A 23,666-nucleotide genomic window follows, 5' to 3' on the forward strand; every position below is an offset into this window, starting at 1 on the left:
GCAGCCGCCCTTGCGTAACTCCCCGAAGGCCCGCGACTCCCTGGAGACCGGTCCGGCATGCTGGCGCTCTTACCAGTCCGAGAATCCTACAGCGCTGTCGATTAGAAGTCCTGGAGCGAAACGAGTAACTGGCCGGGAAAGTTTGCAGTCGACAGTTCCTCGCTGGCTCGGCGCCAGGAAAGGCTCCGTCGGACTTGCAGAGACCCAGGCCGGGAGAGGCCGAAACGTCCTTCCAGATGCTCCGGCACCGGCACCAACACCGGACGAAAAATCAGGAAAACAATGGAGGAGGAACGTTGCCCCGATGTCAATGGGGGGAAAACGACGGCGTTTGCCTACGGTTTTGGAGCGAACCGGCTTACTGGCGAGTTGCCAGCGGCCGCAGCTGGGAGCTACGCAGTAAGCAGCCGCCAACAAACCCAGTCCAAACCGGCAGCAAAAACTCCACACCGAGCTTCCACGCCAATGCCGTCACTCACTCAGTTGTCCAAGAGACTTTTAGAGCCACCTCCAAAGTATTCCACGAACTTTATCCAGTAGTTTTCCTTCGATTTCTCCCAGCTCAGTCAGCACAGCTCCTCTCTGTGTCTGACCCCGGGAGTGTGAGATGGGATGGTGTGGAGAGAGATTCACTCTGTGTCTGACCCCGGGAGTGCGCGATGGGATGGTGTGGAGGGAGATTCACTCTGTGTCTGACCCCGGGAGTGTGTGATGGGACGGTGCGGTGAGAGCTTCACCCCGTGTTTAACGCCGGTATTCCATCCCCATCCCTCTCGTACTCGGGACCTCAGTGGTCTCACTTCTGATATTATAGTCGATTTTAACCATCTGCGGAGGACAGGAGAGGGTCATTTAGCCAGGAAGGGGGTTGGGTGGAGATGAGATCCTGGGCATCCAGACTCTGCCAGTCCGACCTCCCTCAGCCTGGAGCTGAGACGCTACTGTGCCAGTGTGAGGAGCTCCGACCCACTGTTGCAGTGCACAAGGTGCGGGGGGCAGCAGAAACCTCAAATAAAACTCAAGTCCGACACCAAGTCAGGAAGTTACAGCAGTTTATTGATTTCAACATGACAAATGTAAATTAAACAATGTGTGAGCTGCTGACGTGCGGGAATAAATAAACTGCTCCCGACTCACTCACAGTCACACACAATTAACTGACCGGTGACAACGGGTGACCGGTTGAATAATCAGTCCCGTTTCTCACCGTCACTCTGCATCGGGGAACCGATGATTATAAAATCACACTTCAGGGCCGTGACCGGGATCGCTGCAGATCCAGGGTCACTGCCGAGGTATTTGTCAATTTAACATCATTATATCGGCCAGACTGCCGAATGCACCGTCCTCAGCAAAGGGAGCAAAAGGATTCTCTCCCGGGATAATCCCACCCCGGGACACCGGTGTCCCAGATTGAGCCCCGGCCCCCGGGCTCTTCCTGTCTGTGTAATTCCCCGGGGTCTCACGTGGGGGAGTCTTGAACCCGCACATCTGGCCAGAGCAGCGCCGCTGGACAGGACGCAGAAAAACATCACTTCGGGGAAGCTCTGAACGTCGCCGAGCGCGGGACTGGAGTCAGTTCCCATAACATACATCAAAGTTGCTGGTGAACGCAGCAGGCCAGGCAGCATCTTTAGGAAGAGGTACAGTCGACGTTTCAGGCCGAGACCCTTCGTCAGGACTAGTCCGTACCTCTTCCTAGAAATGCTGCCTGGCCTGCTGCGTTCACCAGCAACTTTGATGTGTGTTGCTTGAATTTCCAGCATCTGCAGAATTCCTGTTGTTTCCAGTTCCCTTAAAACCGTTGGGAATTTAAACATAATCATAAACATAAACGGCCATTAAACATAAGCATGGGAGTTAAGGGGGATTAAACAAAAATAAAGTTTGTCACTACCCAGCCCCCCCCCCGCCCCCCCCCCCCCGCCAATTCACCACCAACATTTTTGCCGGTAAGGGGAGGGCCAGGAATCGGCCAAAATGTCCCTGTTCACACACTCAGATGTTCACACCGTCACTGTCAGTCCGGGTCTGACTCCCTGCAGAGATCCCAGTTTCTTCTCCCCGGTCTCACTGAACAGATTCTGCCACAGCCTGAAACAGATGGGAGGATAAAGATGAAATAAACAGATTACACAACAGTGTCAGTAACAGGGGACTGGGGTTAATGTTTCAACAACACTCATGGACAAATATCACCAGAAAACCCGCGGATCCGCTGATATTTTATCACATTGAACATTAACACAAACACTCACCCGATCCGCTTCAGACTCGGGAGGGTCAGTATGAGGCGGCGGAGAGCGGGGACAGATCGGTCTGTCAGCGAGTTTAATCCTAGGTCCAGCTCCATCAGTGATAGGTTTGTACTGAGAGCGGAGACGAGATCCTCGGCACCAGAATCTGTGAGACCGACACGGTTCAGCCTGGAGATGAGAGAGAGTGAGGGTGAAGGACACAGAGAGACAGGAGACGGTACAAGTCCCCAGTGTTTATCAGTAACACAATTACTGATCACATTAATGTTCAGTGTCAGACACCCAGTGACTGTAAACACAATCTCACACAGTCTGGTACTTACCCCAGTTTCTGTATTTTACACTCCGGGTTCCTCAGAGCCGCAGACACCAGTTTCACTCCTGAATCTCCCAGTTTATTATTATTCAGTTTCAGCTCCGTCAGTGATGGGTTTGTACTGAGAGCGGAGGCGAGATCCTCGGCACCAGAATCTGTGAGACCGACACGGTTCAGCCTGGAGATGAGAGAGAGTGAGGGTGAAGGACACAGAGAGACAGGAGACGGTACAAATCTCCAGTGTTTATCAGTAACACAATTACTGATCACATTAATGTTCAGTGTCAGACACCCAGTGACTGTAAACACAATCTCCCACAGTCTGGTACTTACCACAGTTTCTGTATTTTACACTGCGGGTTCCTCAGAGCCGCAGACACCAGTTTCACTCCTGAATCTCCCAGTTCATTCTCCCCAAGGCTAAACACAAACAGACAAATTGATGAACAAAGTGATTCAAACCGTGAGTCTGAGGGAATTTCTCTCACTCGGATATTTGAGGAAACATTAAACCCTTCAGTAAATCACTGATCGGAGTTCCCATCACTGTCAATGTCCCTCACTGCCCAGCTCCAGGGTATTCACCGAATGTCAGTAATTTAGTCTGTCGGTGTGACCCTGTAAACTCCACATATTTTGTCCCACTCCCTAATGGTTGGAAAAGTGTTCCTGATGTGAGAGGGTTTGAAGATACAGTGGCATGCAGAAGTCTGGGCACCCTGCATTAAAATTTCTGTTACTGTGAATATCTAAGAAAGTAAACGATGACCTGATTTCCAAAAGGCATAATGTTAAAGATGACACATTTCTTCAATATTTTAAGCAAGAAAACGTTTTTTTATTTCCATATTTTACAGTTTCAAAATAACAAAAAAAGAAAGTGCCCAAAGCAAAAGTTTGGGCACCTTCAAGGCAGTACTTAGTAGCACCCCCTTTGGCAAGTATCACAACTTGTAAGTGCTTTATGAAGCCATTTAAGCATTTTTCCATTCTTGTTTGGGGGATTTTCACCCATTCTTCCTTGTAAAACGCTTCTAGTCCTGTTATATTCTTGGGCCGTCTTGCATGCACTGCTCTTTTGAAGTCTATCGACAGATCTTCCATGATATTTAGGTCAGGGGACTGAGGACCATGGCAAAACCTTCAGCTTGCGCCTCTTGAAGTAGTCCATTGTGGGTTTTGAGATGTTTTAGTATTATTATCCTTCTGCAGAAACCATCTTTTCATCGTCAGCTTTTTCCCGGACGGTATGATGTTTCATTCCAGAATTTGCTGGTACTTAATTGAATTAATTCTTCCCTCTACCAGTCAAATGTTCCTCGTGCAACACAAGCCCAAAGCATGATCGATCCACCCCGGAGCAAAACAGTCGGAGAGGGGTTCATTTCATGAAAATCTGCACCCTTTTTTTCTCCAAACATACCTTTGCTCATTGCGGCCATAAAGTCCTATTTTAACTTCATCAGTCCACAGGACTTGTTTCCAAAATGCATCAGGCTTGTTAAAATGCTCCTTTGCAAACCGCTGACGCAGAATTCTGTGGTGAGACGCAGGAAAGGTTTTGGAAGACTCTTAGCTGGTTACAAAAAGCGTTTACAAGCTGTGATACTTGCCAATCGGGGTGTTACTATGTAGTGACCAAGCAGGCTGCTCAAACCTTTGTTCTGGCTCCTTTTGCTGTTTTGTTATTTTGAAACTGTAAAAGATGGAAATAAAAGAAGTTTTCTTGCTTAAAATGTGAACGAAATTTCTCTTCTTTAACTTTATGCCTTTTGGAAATCAGGTCATCTTTTACTCGTTTAGCTATTCACAGTAACAGAAATTTTGACACAGGGTGCCCAAAATTTTGAAAGCCACTGTAGATCCCAGAGGAGGAACGTGAATGAGGAAGAGAGATTCCACAGGAGGAAGGGGGATGGGAAAGAGATATCCAACAGGAGGAAGGGGGATGGGGAAGAGAGATTCCACAGGAGGAAAGGTGATGGTGAAGATTGATCCCACAGGAGGATGAGGGATGGGAAGAGAGCCCCCACAGGGGTAAAAGATACCGATGGGAAAAGATAATCCCACAAGATGAGAGATGCAGAAATAGATTGCTCATGATGGGTGGGCCTGAACTATGGCCTAAAACTGTGAGAAGAGATGTGCCCATGGGGTCTGGGTATCTGGTGGAGAGCACAATCACAAAGGTGGACTGATGATGATAGTCACACACAGGGAAAGGCAGGGAGGACATCTCACAATAACATTTCTTTCCTTCTCACTGGGACAGTCTGCTGACGGTCTCTTGTCCCTCACCAGGAAGGGGGTCTGAATCTCTGACCCACCTGCTGCAGTCAGTGTCGGTCTGGGTGTCAGTAACAGTGAGAATGAACATTGTCAATGGACGTGTCACAGGCAGCAAGAAACACAGTCATTCCTGTGATTTACTACCATTAAACCAATGGCCGCTGTTCACTGATCTGATGAAGTCTCCAACATTCCTTCACAAGGACCCACAGAACCCTCCCGTCCTTGGGGAACTACTGACTGATCTTCACAAACTGATTTGTCACTGTTTAACCCAAATACCTTTACATTGAAGCAACATAATGGAACAGCTTCACAGTTCAGAGTGAGAGATAAATCAAGTTACCTCAACTGCTGGCACTTGTGCAGTCCGGGTCCCAGCCGCTGGATTCCTTCACACTGAATGTTGCAGTCCTCCAGGTCGAGGTGTTTTATTGTATCACACAGTCCGATGACATGAGACAGGACCACGCAGTCAATCGGGGTCAGTGTCATTCCACTGAATGAAAGTGTTTCCACAGATCCCAGTGCGGCCTGAGCCAGCCCGCAATTCTGAGACTCAAACAGGTAGTGCAATGTGTTCAGGAGGCTCCTTTTACCAGCTTCGCTCCATGTGTTTCCACTCTGGCGCTTAACCTCCTCCTTCACCCAGTCAATCACCCGGCAGGTTGTTTGATAAGGAAATGGACCCAGAAACTCCTCCAGGCCCCGAGCTGTCATTGGGGAGGAGAGACCAGCAACGAAACGGAGAAATATCTCAAATCGGCCATCTGTTGTGTTGTGGGCTTCAGTGAGGAATTTCAAGATACTCCCAGGATTTAGAGTCAGGAATTGTATGACTGCAGCTACAAACTCTTGGATGGTGAGGTGTGGGAATGTGTACACCACACACCGGGCAGAATTCTCTCTCTCCAAAAGCTCCATCAGGAACCCAGACAGGAACTGGGAAGGCTGCAGATTGTATTTGATCAAATCTCCATCTGTAAACACAATCTTCTTCTCGGACACTCCTCTGAAGGCCATCTGACCAACCCTGAGCAACACATCACGGGGGTTCTCAATCTCACGGCCGTGGTTTTTCAGGATGTTGTAAATATAGTAGGAGTACAGTTGGGTGATGGTCTTGGGAACTCGCTGCGGGTTCCTGACTCTTTGTGTGAAGAAGGGGCCCAGTGCTAAAGTGAGGATCCAGCAGTAGGAGGGGTTGTAGCTCATGGTGTACAGGATCTCGTTCTCCTTCACGTGTTTGAAAACAGCTGCTGCCACCGTCTCATCTTCAAAATGTCTGATGAAATATTCCTTCCGTTCCTCACCAAGAAATCCCAGGATTTCAGCCCAGACACTGATCTCTGCCTTTTCCAGTAAACGTAACACAGTGGGACGGGTGGTCACCAGCACTGAACACCCTGGGAGCAGCTTGTGCTGGATTAAACTGTACACAATGTCAGACACCTTGCACTTGAATTCAGGATCTGTGCATGTGGACCGAGGTTCTGTGTCTCTCTGACTGTCAGCAAAATCAATTTTGTCGTTGAATTCATCCAAACCATCAAATATAAACAGCAATCCCTCTGGGTTTTTCCAGACCTCTCTCAGGATATTCCCAAAGTAAGGATATTGATCCAGTATCAGTTCCTTCAAGTTTATTCTGCAGTTAATGGAGTTTAAATCCCGGAATTTGAAACTGAAGACAAATTGGAACTGTTGGTATATTTTCCCTGTGGCCCAGTCATAAACAATCTTTTGTACCATTGTTGTTTTCCCGATCCCTGGAACGCCGGCCACCGCTGCAGATATCCTGGATTTTCTTTCCATGTTAGAACTTTTAAATTTTTTAAGAAAACTCCTCTTGAATAACTGATCCATCCGGATTTTTTCCAGGTGTCCTCGGAGATGTTCCTCTCTCCATTCCTCGTGGTCTCTGCCTCTTGCCAACAGCTCATGTTCCACCAGTCTCCGATCTCGAACAGTAGAAATGATCGTGAGCTCAGCGTATCGATCAACCAGCTGGAAAACCTTCACCTTCTCCCTCATCAGGATCGTGTTCACTCTCAGTGTTTCAGTTTGCACCCGCAGAGTCTCCTTGTGTTTCTGTTGAACATCTGAGGATGGAGAGAAATGGGATGTCAATGCCTGATCTGATGAACATAGACACTCAACGTATTTTCCCAAATAAAGAAAACAACATTGTTTGGGTGAAATCTGGAGATCAAAGTTAAGAGTGTCTGAAAATGAATGTAGGCTCTGAACCATTTTTGATCTGATTCAGATTTGCTGTTAAAGACTCCACTGTCCTCTCTGTTCGTAGTTTGCAGATTCCCAGTTTTCTAGTGAGCACCAAGTTCACACGGGATTCTGGAGAGGAGAGTGTTGTGTGGAGCGGCTGGTTTCACTGCTTTCACTGCTCAACACTGCAGATGGTAACAGTGAACTCAAGCAATAACCCTGTGGTTGCACGGAAGAGCAGGAAACTGAAGATGGCAGCGGTAATGGAGGACTGTAGTCAGGGAGACAGATAGGCGATTCTGTGGACACAAAAAGGAAACACAGATGGTACTTTGCCTCCTAGGTGCCAGGGTCCAAAATGTTTTTGGACACACAATATGTGAAAAGGGAGGGGGAGCAGCCAAAAGTTGTTGCACATATTGGTATCAATGACATCGGAAGATAAAAAGGAGGAGGTCTGGAGATCTGAATGAAGCTGAGAAGCTGGAACTCAAACGTGTTTATCTCAGGATTATTACCTGTTTCACGTGACAGTGAGGATAGGAATAGAATGAGGTGGCAGATAAATGCGTGGCTGAAGAATTGGAGCAGGGGGCAGGGATTCAGATTTCTGGGATAACTGGATCCAATTCTGGGGCAATGAGACAGGTTGCCCACTTGAATCCGAGGGAGACCAATATTCCTGCGGGAAGATTTACTGGAACAATTGGGAGTATTTTAAACTAACATGGCAGGGGTGGGAACCAGCATGATAGAGCTGAGGATGAGCCAACAGGTGTACAAGTAGACGATAGGTGTAGCATGAATGTAAGGAAGGACAAGCTAATGACTGGTTTCAAATGCAAACAGAGTGAACTGTTGAATTGCACCACAGAGGCAAAATTTCAAAGGGCGCAGATGGAGAACTGAATGTCCTGTATTTAAATGCACGTAGCATTCAGAATAAAGTGGAAGAACTCTTGGTGTTGTTGGCATCACTGAGTCGTAGTTGAAAGAAAGCCATAGTTGGGAGCTTTACGTCAAAGGATATACTTTGTATCAAAAGGACAGGCAGGACGACATAGGCAGTAGTGTGGCTCTGTTGGTTTGAGATGAAATTAAATCTTTAGAGAGAGGTAACATGGGGTCAGAGAATGTTGAATCTTTGTAGGTGGAAATAAAAAAAAATTGCAAGGGTAAATAAAACATTATAGGAATCATATGTAAGCTTCCAAATAGTAGCCAAAATGTGCGGCTGAGATTGCAAAGGTAGCTTGAAAAGGCATGTAATAAGGGTAATGCCACAATTGTAATTGGGCACTTCAATATACAAGGGAAATAGGGAAATCAAGCATACTTAAGGTGTCGGATCACAAAAGAGGAAATTTATTGAATGCCTATGAGATAGCTTTGTAGAGCAGCTTGTGCTTGAGACTTTTCGCGGAAAGGCTATCTTAGATTGGGTGTTCTGTCATAACCCAGATCTTAATTGGGAGCTTAATGTAAAGGAACCTTAGGAGGTAGTGATCATTAAATGATTGGATTCAAACTGCACTTTGAGAGGGAGAAGCATAACTTACATGTACCAGTATCGCAATGGAATAAAACGAATTACAGAAATGATAGAAATGGTACCAAATGTGAGTGCAAAGTTAGATGAATGGAAAACTTTTAAAATCCAACACAAGGCAACTAAAAAAGCTATAAGAAGGGAAAACATGAAATATGAGGGCAATCAATTCAGTTATATAAAGAGTAAAATGGAGGGAAGAGTTAATATTGGACCACTGGAAAATGATGTTGGTGAGAACGTAATGGGGGAGAAAGAAATGACAGAGGAACGTAAAGGGTACTTTGCATACGTCTTCACTGTGGAAGACGCTAGCAATGTGCAGTGGTCCGTGAATGACGGGCAGTAGGAGTGAGTGCCATTAAGGTGGATAAGTCACCAGGGCCATGAAAGAGGTTGTTGGAGAGATAACGAAAGCATTGGTCATGATCTTTCATGAATCACTTGATTCTGACATGGTCCCGGAGGAGTGCAGGATTGCAAATATCACTCCTCTCTTTAAGAAGGGAGGAAGGCAAAATAAGGAAAATTATAGGCCAGTTAGCCAAACCTCAGTGGTTGGGAGCGTGTTGGAGTCTCTTATTAAGTTTGAGATTTTGACATACTTGGAGACTAATGACAAAATAAGTAGAAGTCTGTTCTTCGAGCAAGTAACTAGCAGGGTGAACAAAGGAGAGGAGAGGCCATTCACTTGGATTTTCATAAGATATTTGATAAGGTGCCGCACATGAGACTGCTGAACAAGATCAAATCCTATGGTGTTACAGGAACGATATTGGCATGTGTAGAGGAATGACTGACAGGCAAGAGGCAGTGAGTGGAAATAAAAGGGGCCTTTTCTGGTTGGCTGTCGGTGACTAGTTCCGCAGGAGTAAGTATTGGGACCACTGCTTTTCACATTGTTACTGAATGATTTAGATGATGGAATTGATAGCTTTGTGGTAAAGTTTGCGAATGATAGAAAGATAGGTGCAGGGGTAGGTAGTGCCGAGGAAGCAATACGATTGCAGCAGGACGTAGACAAATTGGAAGGGCAGGGGGAAACGTGGCAGATGGAAAATATATGATAATGCATTTTGGTAAAAATAACAATAGTGCAGACTGTTATCTAAATGGAAAGAAGGTCCAAACATCAAAGGTGCAGGAGGACTTAAGATTCCTCCAGCAAGCTTCCCAGAAAGTTCATTTACAGGCCGAGTCTGCAGTAAAGAAGGCAAATGTAACGTTGTCATTTATTTCAAGGGGAATCGAATGTAAAAGCAAGGAGATAATGCTGAGCCTTTATAAGACTGTAGTCAGACTCTCAGAGTGAAATACCGACTTTAAGATGTCAGTTCCATCGCTTACCTTTCAGATGCGCTGGCACTTCAGATAAACCCCGCTCAGTGTCCATGTAAGCGAACTGGCCGTCACCTGTTCAAACAGATTAACCGGCATGAAGTCTGTTCTGTGTAATACTGTAAATTCATCAGCATTTACATCTGTAACACACAGTGTATTGTTCACCGTACCTCGTTCCCGTATTTCATCCAATATTCTGCTCAGCTTCGGTAAATGGTGGTGTAGTTTCACAAAGGATTCCCACATCACCCTCCGGGCCCCGGAGCCCTTCTCCATCACCAGATCCAGGAGGAGTTTGGAAGCGCCCGCTCGGTTTCCCTTCTCCGCGAACTCAGTCACGCTCTGTAATGAACAATGGGGAATATATTGAGGAGCGGAGGAATGGGTACAAATCTACCCTGAACATGGACTGACCCAGCACATTCTGCTCGCCACAGATCACTAACAGCCATTGAAGTGTTCACAGTCGGAGAAAAAATTTAAAAGAAGCGAGCGAGGTCAGTCGGGACTTCCTGCGCCACAGATTGCGGGGAATCATCCACTTGGCAAGGTTTAGCCGGAGCAGACATAGTGTGAGTGAACCAGACATACAGTGGGGCGCTGAGTCTTTGTGTCAGAGATGATTCAGTGAGGAGAGGCGGAGGCTTTAGGTAGATTTTAGATCATATTTTCCCTTCCTTTTCATAGTTAGAACAGTGAGAATACTAGGCAGGATAGTGGAATGCTCTTCCTACAGTGTGCGGTAAGGCAGGGAGACATCCAGTGTCCATGACAACTGCAGCTTCAGGAGTTGAATCCAGCTGCAGCTTCTTACAGACTGTGCTCGAGAATTGGAGCTGGAGCTGGTTGAACCCAGGATCATTCAAGAGGCTGAGAGGTTGACTGACAAGCTATACAGGGAGGGCGCTATACCCAAGGGGCAGGACACAGGTAACTGGGTGACCATCAGGACAGGGAAAGCGGAGAGGCAGCCACTGCAGGAAACTCCTCTGTAACAGGTATACAGGTTTCTGTTTCGGGGTGTGATCTAGCAGAGGAACGCCATGGTCATTAAGCCTCTGGTACCGAGTTTGGTTTTGTGACTGGGCGAGAAGCGTAAGCTGCACTAATAGGGGGAATTTCGCGGTTAGGAAAACAGACTGGAGATTCTGTTGACCAGAACAATATTTCTGGATGGTGTGTTGCCAAGGTCAGGGATATCTCGGTTCGAGTCTGAAACTTTCTTAAGGGCAGTGTGAGCAGCCAGAGGTCGTGGTCTACGATGGTACCAATGACAAGAGAAGGAAGTGTGATGAGGTCCTGCAAAGTGAGTTCATGGAGTTAGATGCTAAACTGAAGTGCAGGAGCCCAGGGTTGTGTTCTCAGGATTGTTACCCGTACCATGTGCTAGTGAGACCTGAAATAGGACGATAATACAGTTTAACGTCTGGCTGATGAGATGGTGCCTGACCAAGGGCTTCAGATGTTTGGGCCTCTCTTCCAAGGAAGTTGTGGCCTGGACACCCGTGATCGTTTTGCACCCGAGCTGGAGGTGGACTGATACCCTTGCAGGAAGGGTTGTTAGCGCTGCATGAGGATGGGGGAGGTGTTAAACTTGAGTTGCAGGGGGATGAAGAACCAGAGTGGATAGTGGAGTGGTTGTGTGGGAAAGATGTTGTTAAGCCGACATACAAAGTCAGGAAACTAAAGGATGAGAATCGTGAAACATTTTTTCCCCAAAATGCGTATTATTTCAATGCAAGGAGTACTATAGGAAAGACGGATCAGCCTCACGCTTGGATCAGCACAATGAATTACAGCATTGTAACCATTGATGTGATTTGGTTGGAGGAGGTGCAGGATTGGCAGCTCAGCATTCCAGGGTTCCGTTGCGTTAGACATGATTCGATAGAGCAGGAGGGATTACAGATGGAGGGGTGGCATAACTCAGGGGTCCCCAACACTGCGGACCGGTTTAATATTGACAATATTCTTGCGGACCAGCCGACCCGGGGGGGGGGGGGGGGTTGGGTTGCCATCGGACAAGAGTAGCTGTCCAATACGTTGAGCTTACCCGAAAGGCTACAAAGACCATGAAGCCTTGTGTGGGCACCAGTGCGCATGCTTTGCTTGCGCATGTGTGTACGTGCCGTTTTTTTTCTACAAGTCATTCTTGGTGATTCTGTTCGGTGGGGGAGGTTGTTAATCACGACTGGAATATAGGTGATAAGTGGCTAATACACTCAATTTCATTTCTAAAAGGGTTCGTCTAACAAATTTAATAATAAACACACAGCGCATATTTTCTTCGCATGAATATAGTGATAAATCAATTATCAGAGGAGGACAGGGGAGCTTGAAGTAAGTGTTGAACGAACTTCCAGTAGAAGTGGTAGAGGCAGATTCGATATTATCATTTAAAGAAAAACCGGATAGGTATATGGACAGGAAAGGAATGGAGGATTTTGGGCTGAGTGCAGGTCAGTGGGACTAGGTGAGAGTAGCGTTCAGCACAGACTAGAAGGGCAGAGATGACCTGTTACCGTGCTGTAATTGTTAAATGGTTATATAAGTCACTTACAAGTCAATAGCATCATAACGTTTTAAGTAACGTTTGGATATTAAACACACAGCACATATTTTCCCCATATGAACATATAAAATCATTGCAACACACCAATATCGCTGAGTCAGTGGGAGCCCTGGGCTTGTTTCCCTGCAACAAGACGGTCCTATCGAGGGGTAATAAGAGACAGCGATACTCGAACAGGGTTCCTTATGTCCAGTCTATTACGCAATTTAGTTTTTGTTGCATTCATTGCAGAGATATGTTGGAAATGGAAGTAACATTTTCAGTGCTTTCATGGCTATCTCAGGATAGTTAACCTTGAATTTGATCCAGAATGCCAGCAGAGATGTTATGTCAAACATACTTCTCAGCCCGCCATCATTTTGAAGCTCGAGGAGTTGATCTCCTTCCTGCACTGACACGGATGATGCGCGGGTAATGACCTTGTGTGCGTTCAAGCTCAACAGGGAATGAGAAAAGGTGCAGCTGACTCATATCGTCAAATCATATCATTTCCTCATGGCCCGGTAGCATATGCTTTGCAGCCCGGTGGTTGGGGACCGCTGGCATAACTAGTCAGAGAAAATATCACTGCATTGCTGGGACAGGACAAACTGGATAGCTGGTCCAATGAGACTATATGGGTGAAGCTACGGAATACGAAAGGGATGACCACATTAGTGGGATTATATTATAGAGCACCCAACAGTCAATGGGATTTAGAGGAACAAATGTGCAGGGAGATCACAGAAACAAGAAACACAAGATTCCGATGGTAGACAATTAACTTTCCATTTATTGACTGGCACACCGAGTTAAAGGGCTGGATGGGACAGTATAGGTCAAATGTGTCCAGGGAAGTTTCCGTAATCAATATATTCAGGTCACAACTGGAGAGAGCGCGTTCTGGAATTCCTATTAGGGAACAAGACAGGGCAAGCGACAGAGGTGTGTGCAGGGGAACACTTTGGATCTGGTGATCATAATACCATTAGGTTAAATATCATTATGGAAAAGGATAGGTCTGGTCCTCGGGTTAAGATTCTAAATTGGAGAAAGGCCAATTTTAATGGTACCAGAAAGGATCTGACGGAAGTGGATTGGGACTGGTTGTTTTCTGGTACAGATGTGCTTGGTAAGTGTGAGGCCTCCAAAACTGATATTTTGAGAGTACAGAGTTTATATGCATAAATGACCACAAGTGAAGAGTTTGAATGTTCCTGACAGAATAGAAGGCAAGGGGTACCTTTGTTTAGGGAAAGTTGTCTTTTTTAGAGATCAAGGCCCTGAGCGCATCACAAGTATAGGCTTCAAGGATCAAATGATGGACTTGAGTACAATAAATGCAAGAGTTACTAAAGGAGGAAATCGAGAGGGCTCAAGTACGGCATGAAATTTTCTCTAGCAGACAAAAAAAAAAGAGAACACCAAACCCTTCATTAATATATTTAGAACAAAAATATACCAACAAACTGAATTGGTCCTCTTGGGTTTCAGAGTGGGCCTTTATGCATGAAGCTGAAAAAGGTGGGGGAGATTTTAAATGGATTTTTTGCATTTACATTTACTCGAGAGACATACAGAGTATTTAGAGTGAGGCGAAACAGCGGTGAGATCATGGACTCTATACAGATTACAGAGGAGGAGGTGGTTGCTGTCTTGAGGCAGATTAGGGGGGGTAAATCCCCAGGGTTTTCCTTCGTAACGTGTCTGAGGCGAGTGCAGAGATTGCAGGTGCTCCAGTAAAGATATTTAAAATGTCAGATGCAAAAGTTTTGGAGGGTAGATAATGTTGTTTTGCTGTTTGAAAAGGCTGTAAGAATAAGGCAGGGAATTACAGGTTGGTGAGCCTAACACCAGTGATGGTAAAGTTATTGATAGGTATTCTGAAGGACTGGATATGAATATTTGGATGGGCAAGGATTCATTAGGGATAGTCAAAACTGATTTGTACCTGGTAGTTCCTGTCCAACCAATCTTGTGGTTTCTCGAGGATGTTACCAAGCGAGTAATGAAGGCAAGTTACTGGATGTTGTCTACGTGGACTTCACCAAGGCCTTTGACAAGGTCCCTCATGGGAGCCTGGTCAGTAAGCTTAAGTGGCTTGGCATTCATGACATGGTAGTAAGTTAGTTTAAATATTGGATTCGTGAGAGAAGCTACGAGAGGTAAAAGAGATTTGCTTCTCTGACTGGAGGTCTGTGACTAGTGGTGTGCTTCAGGGATCTGTACTGGGTCAGTAAATCTGTGGATGACATCAAGGCAGTAACTGTGAGGAAGTTTATCAGAGCTTGCAGTGGGACCTGGAGCAGCTGGAAAAGGGTGGAATGGAGATTGGCAGACAGAATTTAATGAAGACAAGTGTGTGGTGTTGCACTATTTGAGGACAAGCCACAATAGCATGAAGACGTTGAGTGATTGGGCACTGAGCGGTGCGGTAAAACCAAGATATCAGTGAATACAAATCCAAAATTGCTTAAAAGTGTTGTCAAAGGTAGATGTTCTGATCAAATTTTTAGGATATGGGCCTTCATAAATCAAAATATTGAATACAGATTTTGGGATATTATGTCAAAATTGATGTTGCAGAGGCTAATTGGGAGCATTGTGTGCACCTACCTCTCGGAAGGATATCAATAAGATTCAACAGGTGCAGAAAAAATTACAGGTGTTGTCAGGACTTGAGGGCCTGAGATATACAGAAAGTTTGAATAGGTTAGGACTGCCATACATTGTAGGAGGACCAGGAGAGAAGTGACAGAGGTATCAAGGTTTATAAAAGTTATAAATAAGGTAGATGCAAACAGGCATCTATTACTGAGGTTGGGTGAGACCGGAATTAGAGGTCATGGATTAAGGATGAAAGATGAAAGAAAATTTGAGGGAGAACGTCTTCATTCAGAGGCTGGTGAGAGTATGGAACGAGCTACCATCAAAAGTGGTATAAGTGCATTCGATTTGAACATTTGAAAACTATTTGGATAAGTACATGAATGAGCAGGGTATGGATGTCTCTAGTCGGTGTGCAGATCAATGCAACTAGATATATAATAGGTCAGTGTGGACTTGATGGGCTGAAGAGCCTGCTGCTGTACTGTGGAGTTCGATGACTATGGCTAAGTCAATCTAGGACAGGGTCACTATTGATTTTCTCTGGGGTAATTCCTGGTGAACTGCAGCAGGTTCACAGTTAACTGCCAGACTCTATGAGGGGTCCAGTGTCAGCCTGCAGCTGGGAACTGGCAGCGAGGAGCAGACAGCAATTGAAGGACATTTGTGCATGTCAGAGAGACCAATACAGAGGAGTTTGGATTGAAATTGTCAGCTGTCTCGTGTGGAATGTTAGGGCTGGGAATAATTTGTGGCTCTTCACTAAAATTCAGTCTGGTGAGCAATAGGTGAATGTGCTCCAGTAACACGAGGACCATTAGAACGGCGTTTCTTGGTAATTCCATGTTAGCTGCAGATGCTTGGATTATTTTCAATTATATTATTTTTCATTTCCCAGTGTTAACAGTATATGCTGTGGTAATTACAAACTCCAAATGGAACAGTCACAAGGAACAAAAGGTAACTGAACCATGAGGCACATTGGGATATTGATCAAATGCAAAAGGATCAGTAGTTGAAAAGAGAGACGATATTCAGTACTGCCTGTTCAATTGACGATAGGGTTGAAGGTAGACTCGAGAAATGAGCCGAGAAATAAGTCACGATATATTTGATTTGTGGGAAACCCGAGGGTAATCAAGTGACTCTGGTGAACGGCCACTAAGGTCGAGCTTTGAGAACATGATGTGCTGTCAGTGGTTCTCTGTTACTTGCAATGTCCGTCAAGTCACTACATTCACCTATCAATCATTGTCTGTATCCGAACCTGTCGAAAAGTGAATGTGTTCAGAAATATGGACAGAGGCTTGTTTTGCTTAATAAAAGTTCAGGGTTTCTGCAAACAATAACTCTATTCTTAATGTTGACCACAAGCATTGCAGGATTTTCATAGCCCAGAGGTGCCGTTACACCGGTTCTGTCGGTCTGTGATAGATTCAGTAGAATCTACACTCAGTCTATGTCCCTCCCACTTACGTGATACTCTGGCCCAGTGAAGTGATCCTCGCCCATTAACATGAAGCCGACTCCCTCCACACCCTCCTCAATCGCCTGCTCCAGTCGCTCCATGTAGAATCTCGTCAACCGGAACAGTTGGTGATCCTCACAATTTGACAGGAAGGCCGAGATTGCGGAGTTCAGATCTGTAGTCAGTCACAGAACATAAAATAGTAGAGTGTACCATGCGTATGCAGACATGATATCAATTTAAACCAATCCCATCTTCAGGAAGATAGTCAATATCCCTCCATTCTGGCCTACTCATGAGTTGAAAAGCCTCTCAGATGCTGCTGAGTGTCTGTTTCCAGTCCCTCCCTCAGCAGCTCATTCCAGACACTGATCACTCTCTGTGGAAAACATACATCCTACATCCCCTTTAAACTTTACCCTCTAAGCTTAAACCTATTCACTCCAGTGCTTGATATTTGCACCGAGTCACAGGCTATCGAACTCTGGTATGCCTCTCGTAAATCTATGAATTCTCTGAGATTGAGGCCTCAGACTCCGATGCTCCAGAGAAAGCAAGCCAAGCTTGATCGACCTCTCCTGGAAGCCAATGTTCTGTAATCATGGTGAAACTCACCTGCACCCTTGCCAGAGCTTCTACATCATTTTCGTGATATGGCTACCATTTTCTGCACAATACTGAGATTGTCTGTTAACCACAGTTCATCCAGTTACAGCACAACTTTAAAAATTACATACTCACACTTCAACTTGCTGTTAGCATGCTACCAATTGTGTTGCCACTTTCAGGGAGCAATGCACATCCATCACAAGACCCGTCCATACATCAGCCTTCCTAACAGTCCCAGCATTCACTGCACACATCGCTCGCCAGCCTGACCTCCCAAGGTGCAATTCCTCACATTTTCCCAAATTAACTGTAGTTGGTGACTCTCTGTTCATATTTCTAATTGGATACTGAACATTTTGACGACAGTTCCAATTTACACAACTCCGTCGAGTCTGCAAATCGACAAATCAGTCCACCTATGTGATCATTTTGAGTAATACATAGTTTATTATTGAGTTATTTACATCACACACGACGCATAGTGAGCCAGTGATCCTTGCAGAGACTACTGGTCACAGACCTCCACCAAGAAGAATGCTCCTCCAGTCCTGACTCCATTTTATGTGGCCAATACAACACTGAAAAATCAATGTACAAAGTCTCCGCTGAAGATTCCTCAAACCGAAACGTCAATTGTTCATTTCCCTCTATAGGTGCTGCCTGACCTGCTGAGCTCCTCCACCATTTTGTGCGTCACCCTCTCTACTTGCCCTCTTGCTTTACTTTAATCTTATTCGCCAACGACATTCATTGCCTCGGTAGCCCTCTCAGATTCCCTGTTTAACATTTTTCCTGTTCACTGTCTCCCGCACCCAGCCCGTTCTCCCACAATATAACTTTCCTTACCTCGGCCACAGAAAACAGACACCGGGAATTCCCCTCACCTCCATTGAGCAACAGCCTGAAAATCTGGGGAGACTTCACCATTGCCCTTCTTAAAGAGAAAATAACAACTGTTTCTCTCACTGGCTGCCGGAGGCATTTCCCCCATCAGGGTGTACCATATACTGACAGAAATTATGTTTGTTCCCTGGAGTGCTACATTGCCTGCTGTTGTATTCCTCTCTGCGTTTCACCCACAACCACTGTATTTTCAGGAGCTCCTTCCCCTTTCACTCAGGTGAAGATTTGCACGGTGAGCACGGTGTTTGACCATTCCCATTGTTAGGTCCATACGCTGGACCTGGTGAATTGTTCGCCTTACCAGTAGGATCAATGATGGCAGTTTTGCAGTGCCCATTTAATGCCCAAGTTTATTCCTCTGAACTATTGCTGGTTTGACTACACGATTTATTGCACGTGTAATTAAGGTTTAATGAGAAAGAGCCCAGTGAACATACCTGTGTCCATTCTGACTCTGACTGACGTTGGTTGATCGTCGTCTGCTTGCCTGCCGTCTGGTTGGAAGAAAGCACCACCTGCTGGCAATGATCTGAATTACACAAATAAAACAGAGTGAGTCAGTTACTCTCCCCTTCATAATTTAAAACACTTTTGTAATGTCACTGTTCAATCTCCTACATTCCAGGGAGTAAAGATATAGAGTGACCATCCTCCCCCCCAGAATGGAGGCCTTCTGGCCCTGACAACACCCTCGCAAATTTCTGCACTCTTTCCACTTTATCCAAGTCTTTTCAAACAAATAGCGGCTAGAACTATACTTTGTTCTGCAAACACAGTCTCACCAACGACTTATACAACGGCTTATACAAGTGTTTACAGTTTGAACGACCCGGTTGCAATTCCAGCCGCTGCCAGTAAGAGTTTGCAGGTTCTCACCGTGATCGCATGGATTTCCTCCGGGTGATCTGGCTGCCCACCACAGTCTTAAGACTTAGTGGTAGGCTGGTTAGTTGGTCATTGTAAATTGTCCTGTCACAAGACTAGGATCAAATTGGGGGACTTAATGGGCAGAGAGGCTCGCTGTATCTCAATAAAAAATAAATAAAATATGGTCCCAACTCCTGCACTCAGTACCCTGAATGTTGAAGGACGGCGTGGTAAACACCTCTTCACCACCCGTGTCGCCACATTGAGCGAACTGTGCACTTAAACTCCTCGGTCCCTCTGTTCTCTGACAATCTCAGACTATGAGCTGCTTGTTGCAGTATTCAGAATGAAACTGAAGAGTACCAGGAAAACCAATGCACCAGCAAAGTTTGATGTTGATAGCATCACTCAAAAATATGCCATGGTGGTGAAGAACAGATTCATGGATTAAAGCTGGTAGAGAGAAAACCAGAAGAGCTATGGATAGAAGTAAGGAGCATTAGACAAGAGGTGGAGATAAAAAGTATTGCAAATAAAAAGACCAGGAAAGCAAAATGGATTTCTGCAGAAGCTGAGCAGTGAAGAGAAGTGAAGGTCAATGGAGATAGGAACAAATACCTTCAAATGAACACAACGATCAAGAAGATAGAAGGGAGAGATAAGGAAACTTACTTAAAGGAATGATTGAAAGAAGCTGAAGAAACTAACGGAATTGGAAAAACAAGAGATTGATTCAAGAAGATTATAGAAATTAAAGGAACATTTCATGCAAAAATAAGTATAGTAAAAGACAAAGAAGAGGAGGCCCTTACAGAAGCAGAAAACAACAAAACGAGATGGCAGGAACACAGAGAAGAATTTTACAGGAAATATCCCAACACCGAAGGCACCAGGAATGACTCCCTCATCGATCTAGAGCAGGACTTTCTGGAAAGTGAAGTCGAATGGGCAAGAGAAAACATTGCTAATAATAAGGCTGCAGGATGTGACAGGAGTCCAGTTGAATTGTTTAAAACTTTACAAGGTGATGACGTAAAAGTGTTGTATGCAATTTGCCAGCAGATCTGGTAAACCTAACAATGGCCTTTAGACTGGAAAAAAACAGTTTTTATCCCAGTTCCCAAGGACCAACAGGCTCCGGGACAGCTTCTTCCACCAGGCCATCAGACTAATTAACTCACGCTGATTTGAGTGTAATCTATATTATATGGACTGTTCAATTTATTACAAATTATTATAAATTACTTTGATTGCACAGTGCACACTTAGACCGAGACATAACGTAAAGATTTTTACTGCTCATGTATGTGAAGGATGCCAGAAATCAATTCAATTTAATTCAATTCAATTCAAACTTGCTAATCGTGCCATGTACATTCATATACAAATCAATGGCATGAATAATGAATTTTAGAGGTCTCCACACTGACACACACATCCCACTCATCACAGGCTTCCGTTCGCTACAACCATCTTCAATCATCTCCCTCTGCTTCCTGTTCTCAAGCCCGGTCTGAATCCACCTCGCTAGCTCCCCATGAATCCCACGTGACCGAACCTTCCAGATCAGCTGCCAGGCGGGATCTTGTGACAGACTTTACCAAAGTTCAGATGAACAACATCACTGCTCAACTTCACCTAACTCCCTAGTTAACTCTTAAATAATCTCCAAAATACTTGACAGATGTGATGTCTAATTGGGCAGTGCAGACAGTGATTTCCCCATAACCAATGTCCAACCGCCCGAGACTTCAGCTTCAGTGCAGACTGAGAAAATTCTGATTCCGGCTGTCGAAATACCAACCTGGACTGCCAGTTCCATATCCTCAGAGTCACCAGGCCAATACTATCACCCACACAAAGACGCTTTGGTGCCGGCAATTTGCCGTGGTGTTCCTGCCATTTCTGATTCACAAACTGAAGTGGAATTAGAACCGAATAACCCTTTACCGGTGCCAGTGCTAAGGCTGGTTCCTCGATCCGTATAGAGGATGTGGAACACTTCAGCCTGTCCCCAGCAGCTAATCCGAGCACATTTGATTACAACCTTCTTGCAGTATGGGATCTTCCCCAGCACAGCTGTCTGCCATGTTTCCTGCAGTGTAGCAGGAACAAAATGTAAAATTATAAAGTAGAAAATGCTGGGAACTCAGTACATCAGACTACATCTCTGAAAGGACAAATGGTGGAAGATCCAGTTTCAGAACTGAGACTGTCAAGATGCTGCCGATCTGCTGAGCGTTTCCAGTATTTTCTCCTCCTTACTTTAAATTTCCTGCAACTGTAGTGTTTTCTCCCTTTTCATTTTAATGTACAAATAGTAACTGATTGTAAAATATCAGCAACACCCTAAACTTTAGATGCCACCCCACCCCAACCGGTTTGTAAGTTCTGAGTTCATTCTGACCCTGGTGTAATACATCCCATACAGTCAATACTCACAGCATCCTTTCCTCCCACACTGTCACTCTGTTACATTTGCTCCCGAGGCCACTGTCTCTACACTGAGAGGCGGTGACCACAGACCGATAAAAAGTGCAACACTTGCTGCAGCTCTGACGGGCCGTTACCCTGGAAACAGAGGAAGTGGCTCACTGAAAATAACCGAAAAAGGAAATAACAAACTCAACATCAAATGCGATGAGTTCCATTATGACAAAGTTTAACACTACAGACATTTTGTAACGGTGAAACTAAAATTGAAATGGCTGCTTTTACCCTGCCACGTGCTGTGTTCAATTAAACCTCTGGTAGTCATAGCTATCAAAAAAAAAAATCCTGAAAAAGATGTAAAGCAACCCTTCACAGTGAAGACAAAGTTTGAAAGAGAGATTGCTGAAACATATCATTGCAGCAATGGGATACAGGCTGGGCAGAGGTTGAAAAAGATGGTTGATATATATCATTGAGGTGGTGGGATACAGACTGGACAGAGATTGAACAAGATAGTTATAAATCACATTGAGGTGATGGGATACAGACTGGACAGAGATTGAAAAAGATGGTTGATATATATCATTGAGGTGGTGGTGTACAGGGTGAAGAGATTGAACAAGATGGTTGATACAGGTGTCCCCCACTCTTCGAACGTTCGCTTTACGAAACCTCACTGTTATGAAAGACCTACATGAGTACCCTGTTTTCGCTTTCAGGTGTTTTCACTGTTACGAAGAAAGGCAGCGCGCAATAAAAAAATCAGCGCATGAAAAAATCAGCGCGCGATAAAAGGCAGCGCGCACCCCGAGCAGCCGCTCTCCCCCGGATTCAGAATGGCATTGCTTAAACACGTTGCATTGAGCAGCCGTTAGCAAGATGAGTTCTAAGGTGTCAGAAAAGCCTGAAAGAGCTCATAAGGGTGTTACACTTAGCGTAAAACTAGACATAATTAAGCGTTTCGATCGTGGTGAACGAAGCGAGGACAAAGTGAGTTTGGCTTGTGGAAGCTGACGAAGATGATGTTGAAGAGGTTTTGGCATCCCATGACCAAGAACTGATAGATGAAGAGCTAATGCAATTGGAAGAGGAAAAGATAACAATCGAAACCGAATGCAGTAGCGAAAGTGAAGTCGTCCAGGAACTGAACTGAAGCAACTGCGTGAGCTTTTCGCTGCAATGATAAAGCACGAATTTAATTTTGAAAGGGTACGTAGCTTTAGGGGATATTTACAGGATGTTTTGAGTCCTTACAAAGAACTGTGTGATAGAAAAATGCTCGAGGCTCAGCAGTCAAGCAAGCCTTCCACATCAGCCACAGCAGACGACGAACCTCAACCTTCGACATCGAGGCAAGCAGCCATAGGAGAAGATGAGCTGCCTGCCCTGATCGACGATGAGATGACACCCCCGTGTCCCACCACCCCAACCCCCCAGCCCCGGACAGATACTGTACCGATTCGCGGAGAATGCAGCAGTAGCCGGGAGGCACACAGCACATCTTTAAGAAAAAAGCCAAAATAAACATGCTAATTAATTAGGTGCCGCCTAGCACGTAATTGTCGGCCCAGATCAGTGCATTAGTTGGCAGCCTGGAGGGTGGGGGCCACTGCACCACCCAACCTGCGATGACTCAGTCTAACACACCATCATCAGTTTGCTCGATGTCGTCCCAATTCCAGTAAGTGATACTACACTGTACATACATTACTTCTACTTTATATAGGCTGTGTATTTTTATGTGTTATTTGGTAGATTTGGCAGCTTCATAGTTTAAAGGTTACTGGATGTGCGTTTATGCCAACAGCGCTTGCATGAGATTTTTGCTACAGAGATCTGTGCAGGCAATTGTTGTAGAGAAGTATTTCTACTTTATATAGGCTGTGTAATTATCATATCATTCCTGCTTTTACTATATGTTACTGTTATTTTAGGTTTTATGTGTTATTTGGCATGATTTGGTAGGTCATTTTTGGGTCTGTGAATGCTCACAAAATTTTCCCATATAAATAAATGGTAATTGCTTCTTCACTTTACAACATTTCTGCTTACGAACCATTTCATAGGAATGCTCTACCTTTGGATGGCGTGGGAAACCTGTATATATCATTGAAGTGATGAGATACATGCTGGACAGAGGTTGAACAAGATGGTTGATGTATATCATTGAGGTGGTGGGATACAGACTGGACAGAGGTTGAACAAGATGGTTGATACATATCTTTGAGGTGGTGGGATACAGACTGGAC

At 45.1% G+C, this 23,666-nt stretch overlaps 1 protein-coding gene across 1 annotated transcript in view; it reads right to left on the reverse strand.

The window, feature by feature from the left end:
- Positions 1 to 1,038: 1,038 nt before the first annotated feature.
- LOC134341923 (NACHT, LRR and PYD domains-containing protein 3-like) overlaps positions 1,039 to 23,666 on the reverse strand; it is a 37,289-nt gene continuing 14,661 nt past the window's right edge. Inside the window, exons 2-10 of the mRNA XM_063039859.1 lie at positions 18,555 to 18,646; positions 16,614 to 16,780; positions 10,150 to 10,321; positions 9,986 to 10,051; positions 5,210 to 6,965; positions 2,908 to 2,994; positions 2,582 to 2,752; positions 2,259 to 2,426; positions 1,039 to 2,094 (exon numbers count right to left, since the gene is read on the reverse strand). Coding sequence (XP_062895929.1) covers positions 2,007 to 2,094; positions 2,259 to 2,426; positions 2,582 to 2,752; positions 2,908 to 2,994; positions 5,210 to 6,965; positions 9,986 to 10,051; positions 10,150 to 10,321; positions 16,614 to 16,780; positions 18,555 to 18,646 — 2,767 coding nt within the window. The 3' untranslated portion in view covers positions 1,039 to 2,006. The remainder of the gene's footprint in view (positions 2,095 to 2,258; positions 2,427 to 2,581; positions 2,753 to 2,907; positions 2,995 to 5,209; positions 6,966 to 9,985; positions 10,052 to 10,149; positions 10,322 to 16,613; positions 16,781 to 18,554; positions 18,647 to 23,666) is intronic.

This window comes from Mobula hypostoma, unplaced genomic scaffold (genome assembly GCF_963921235.1).
Source record: "Mobula hypostoma unplaced genomic scaffold, sMobHyp1.1 scaffold_42, whole genome shotgun sequence".
Classification (NCBI taxonomy): Eukaryota; Metazoa; Chordata; class Chondrichthyes; order Myliobatiformes; family Myliobatidae; genus Mobula; species Mobula hypostoma.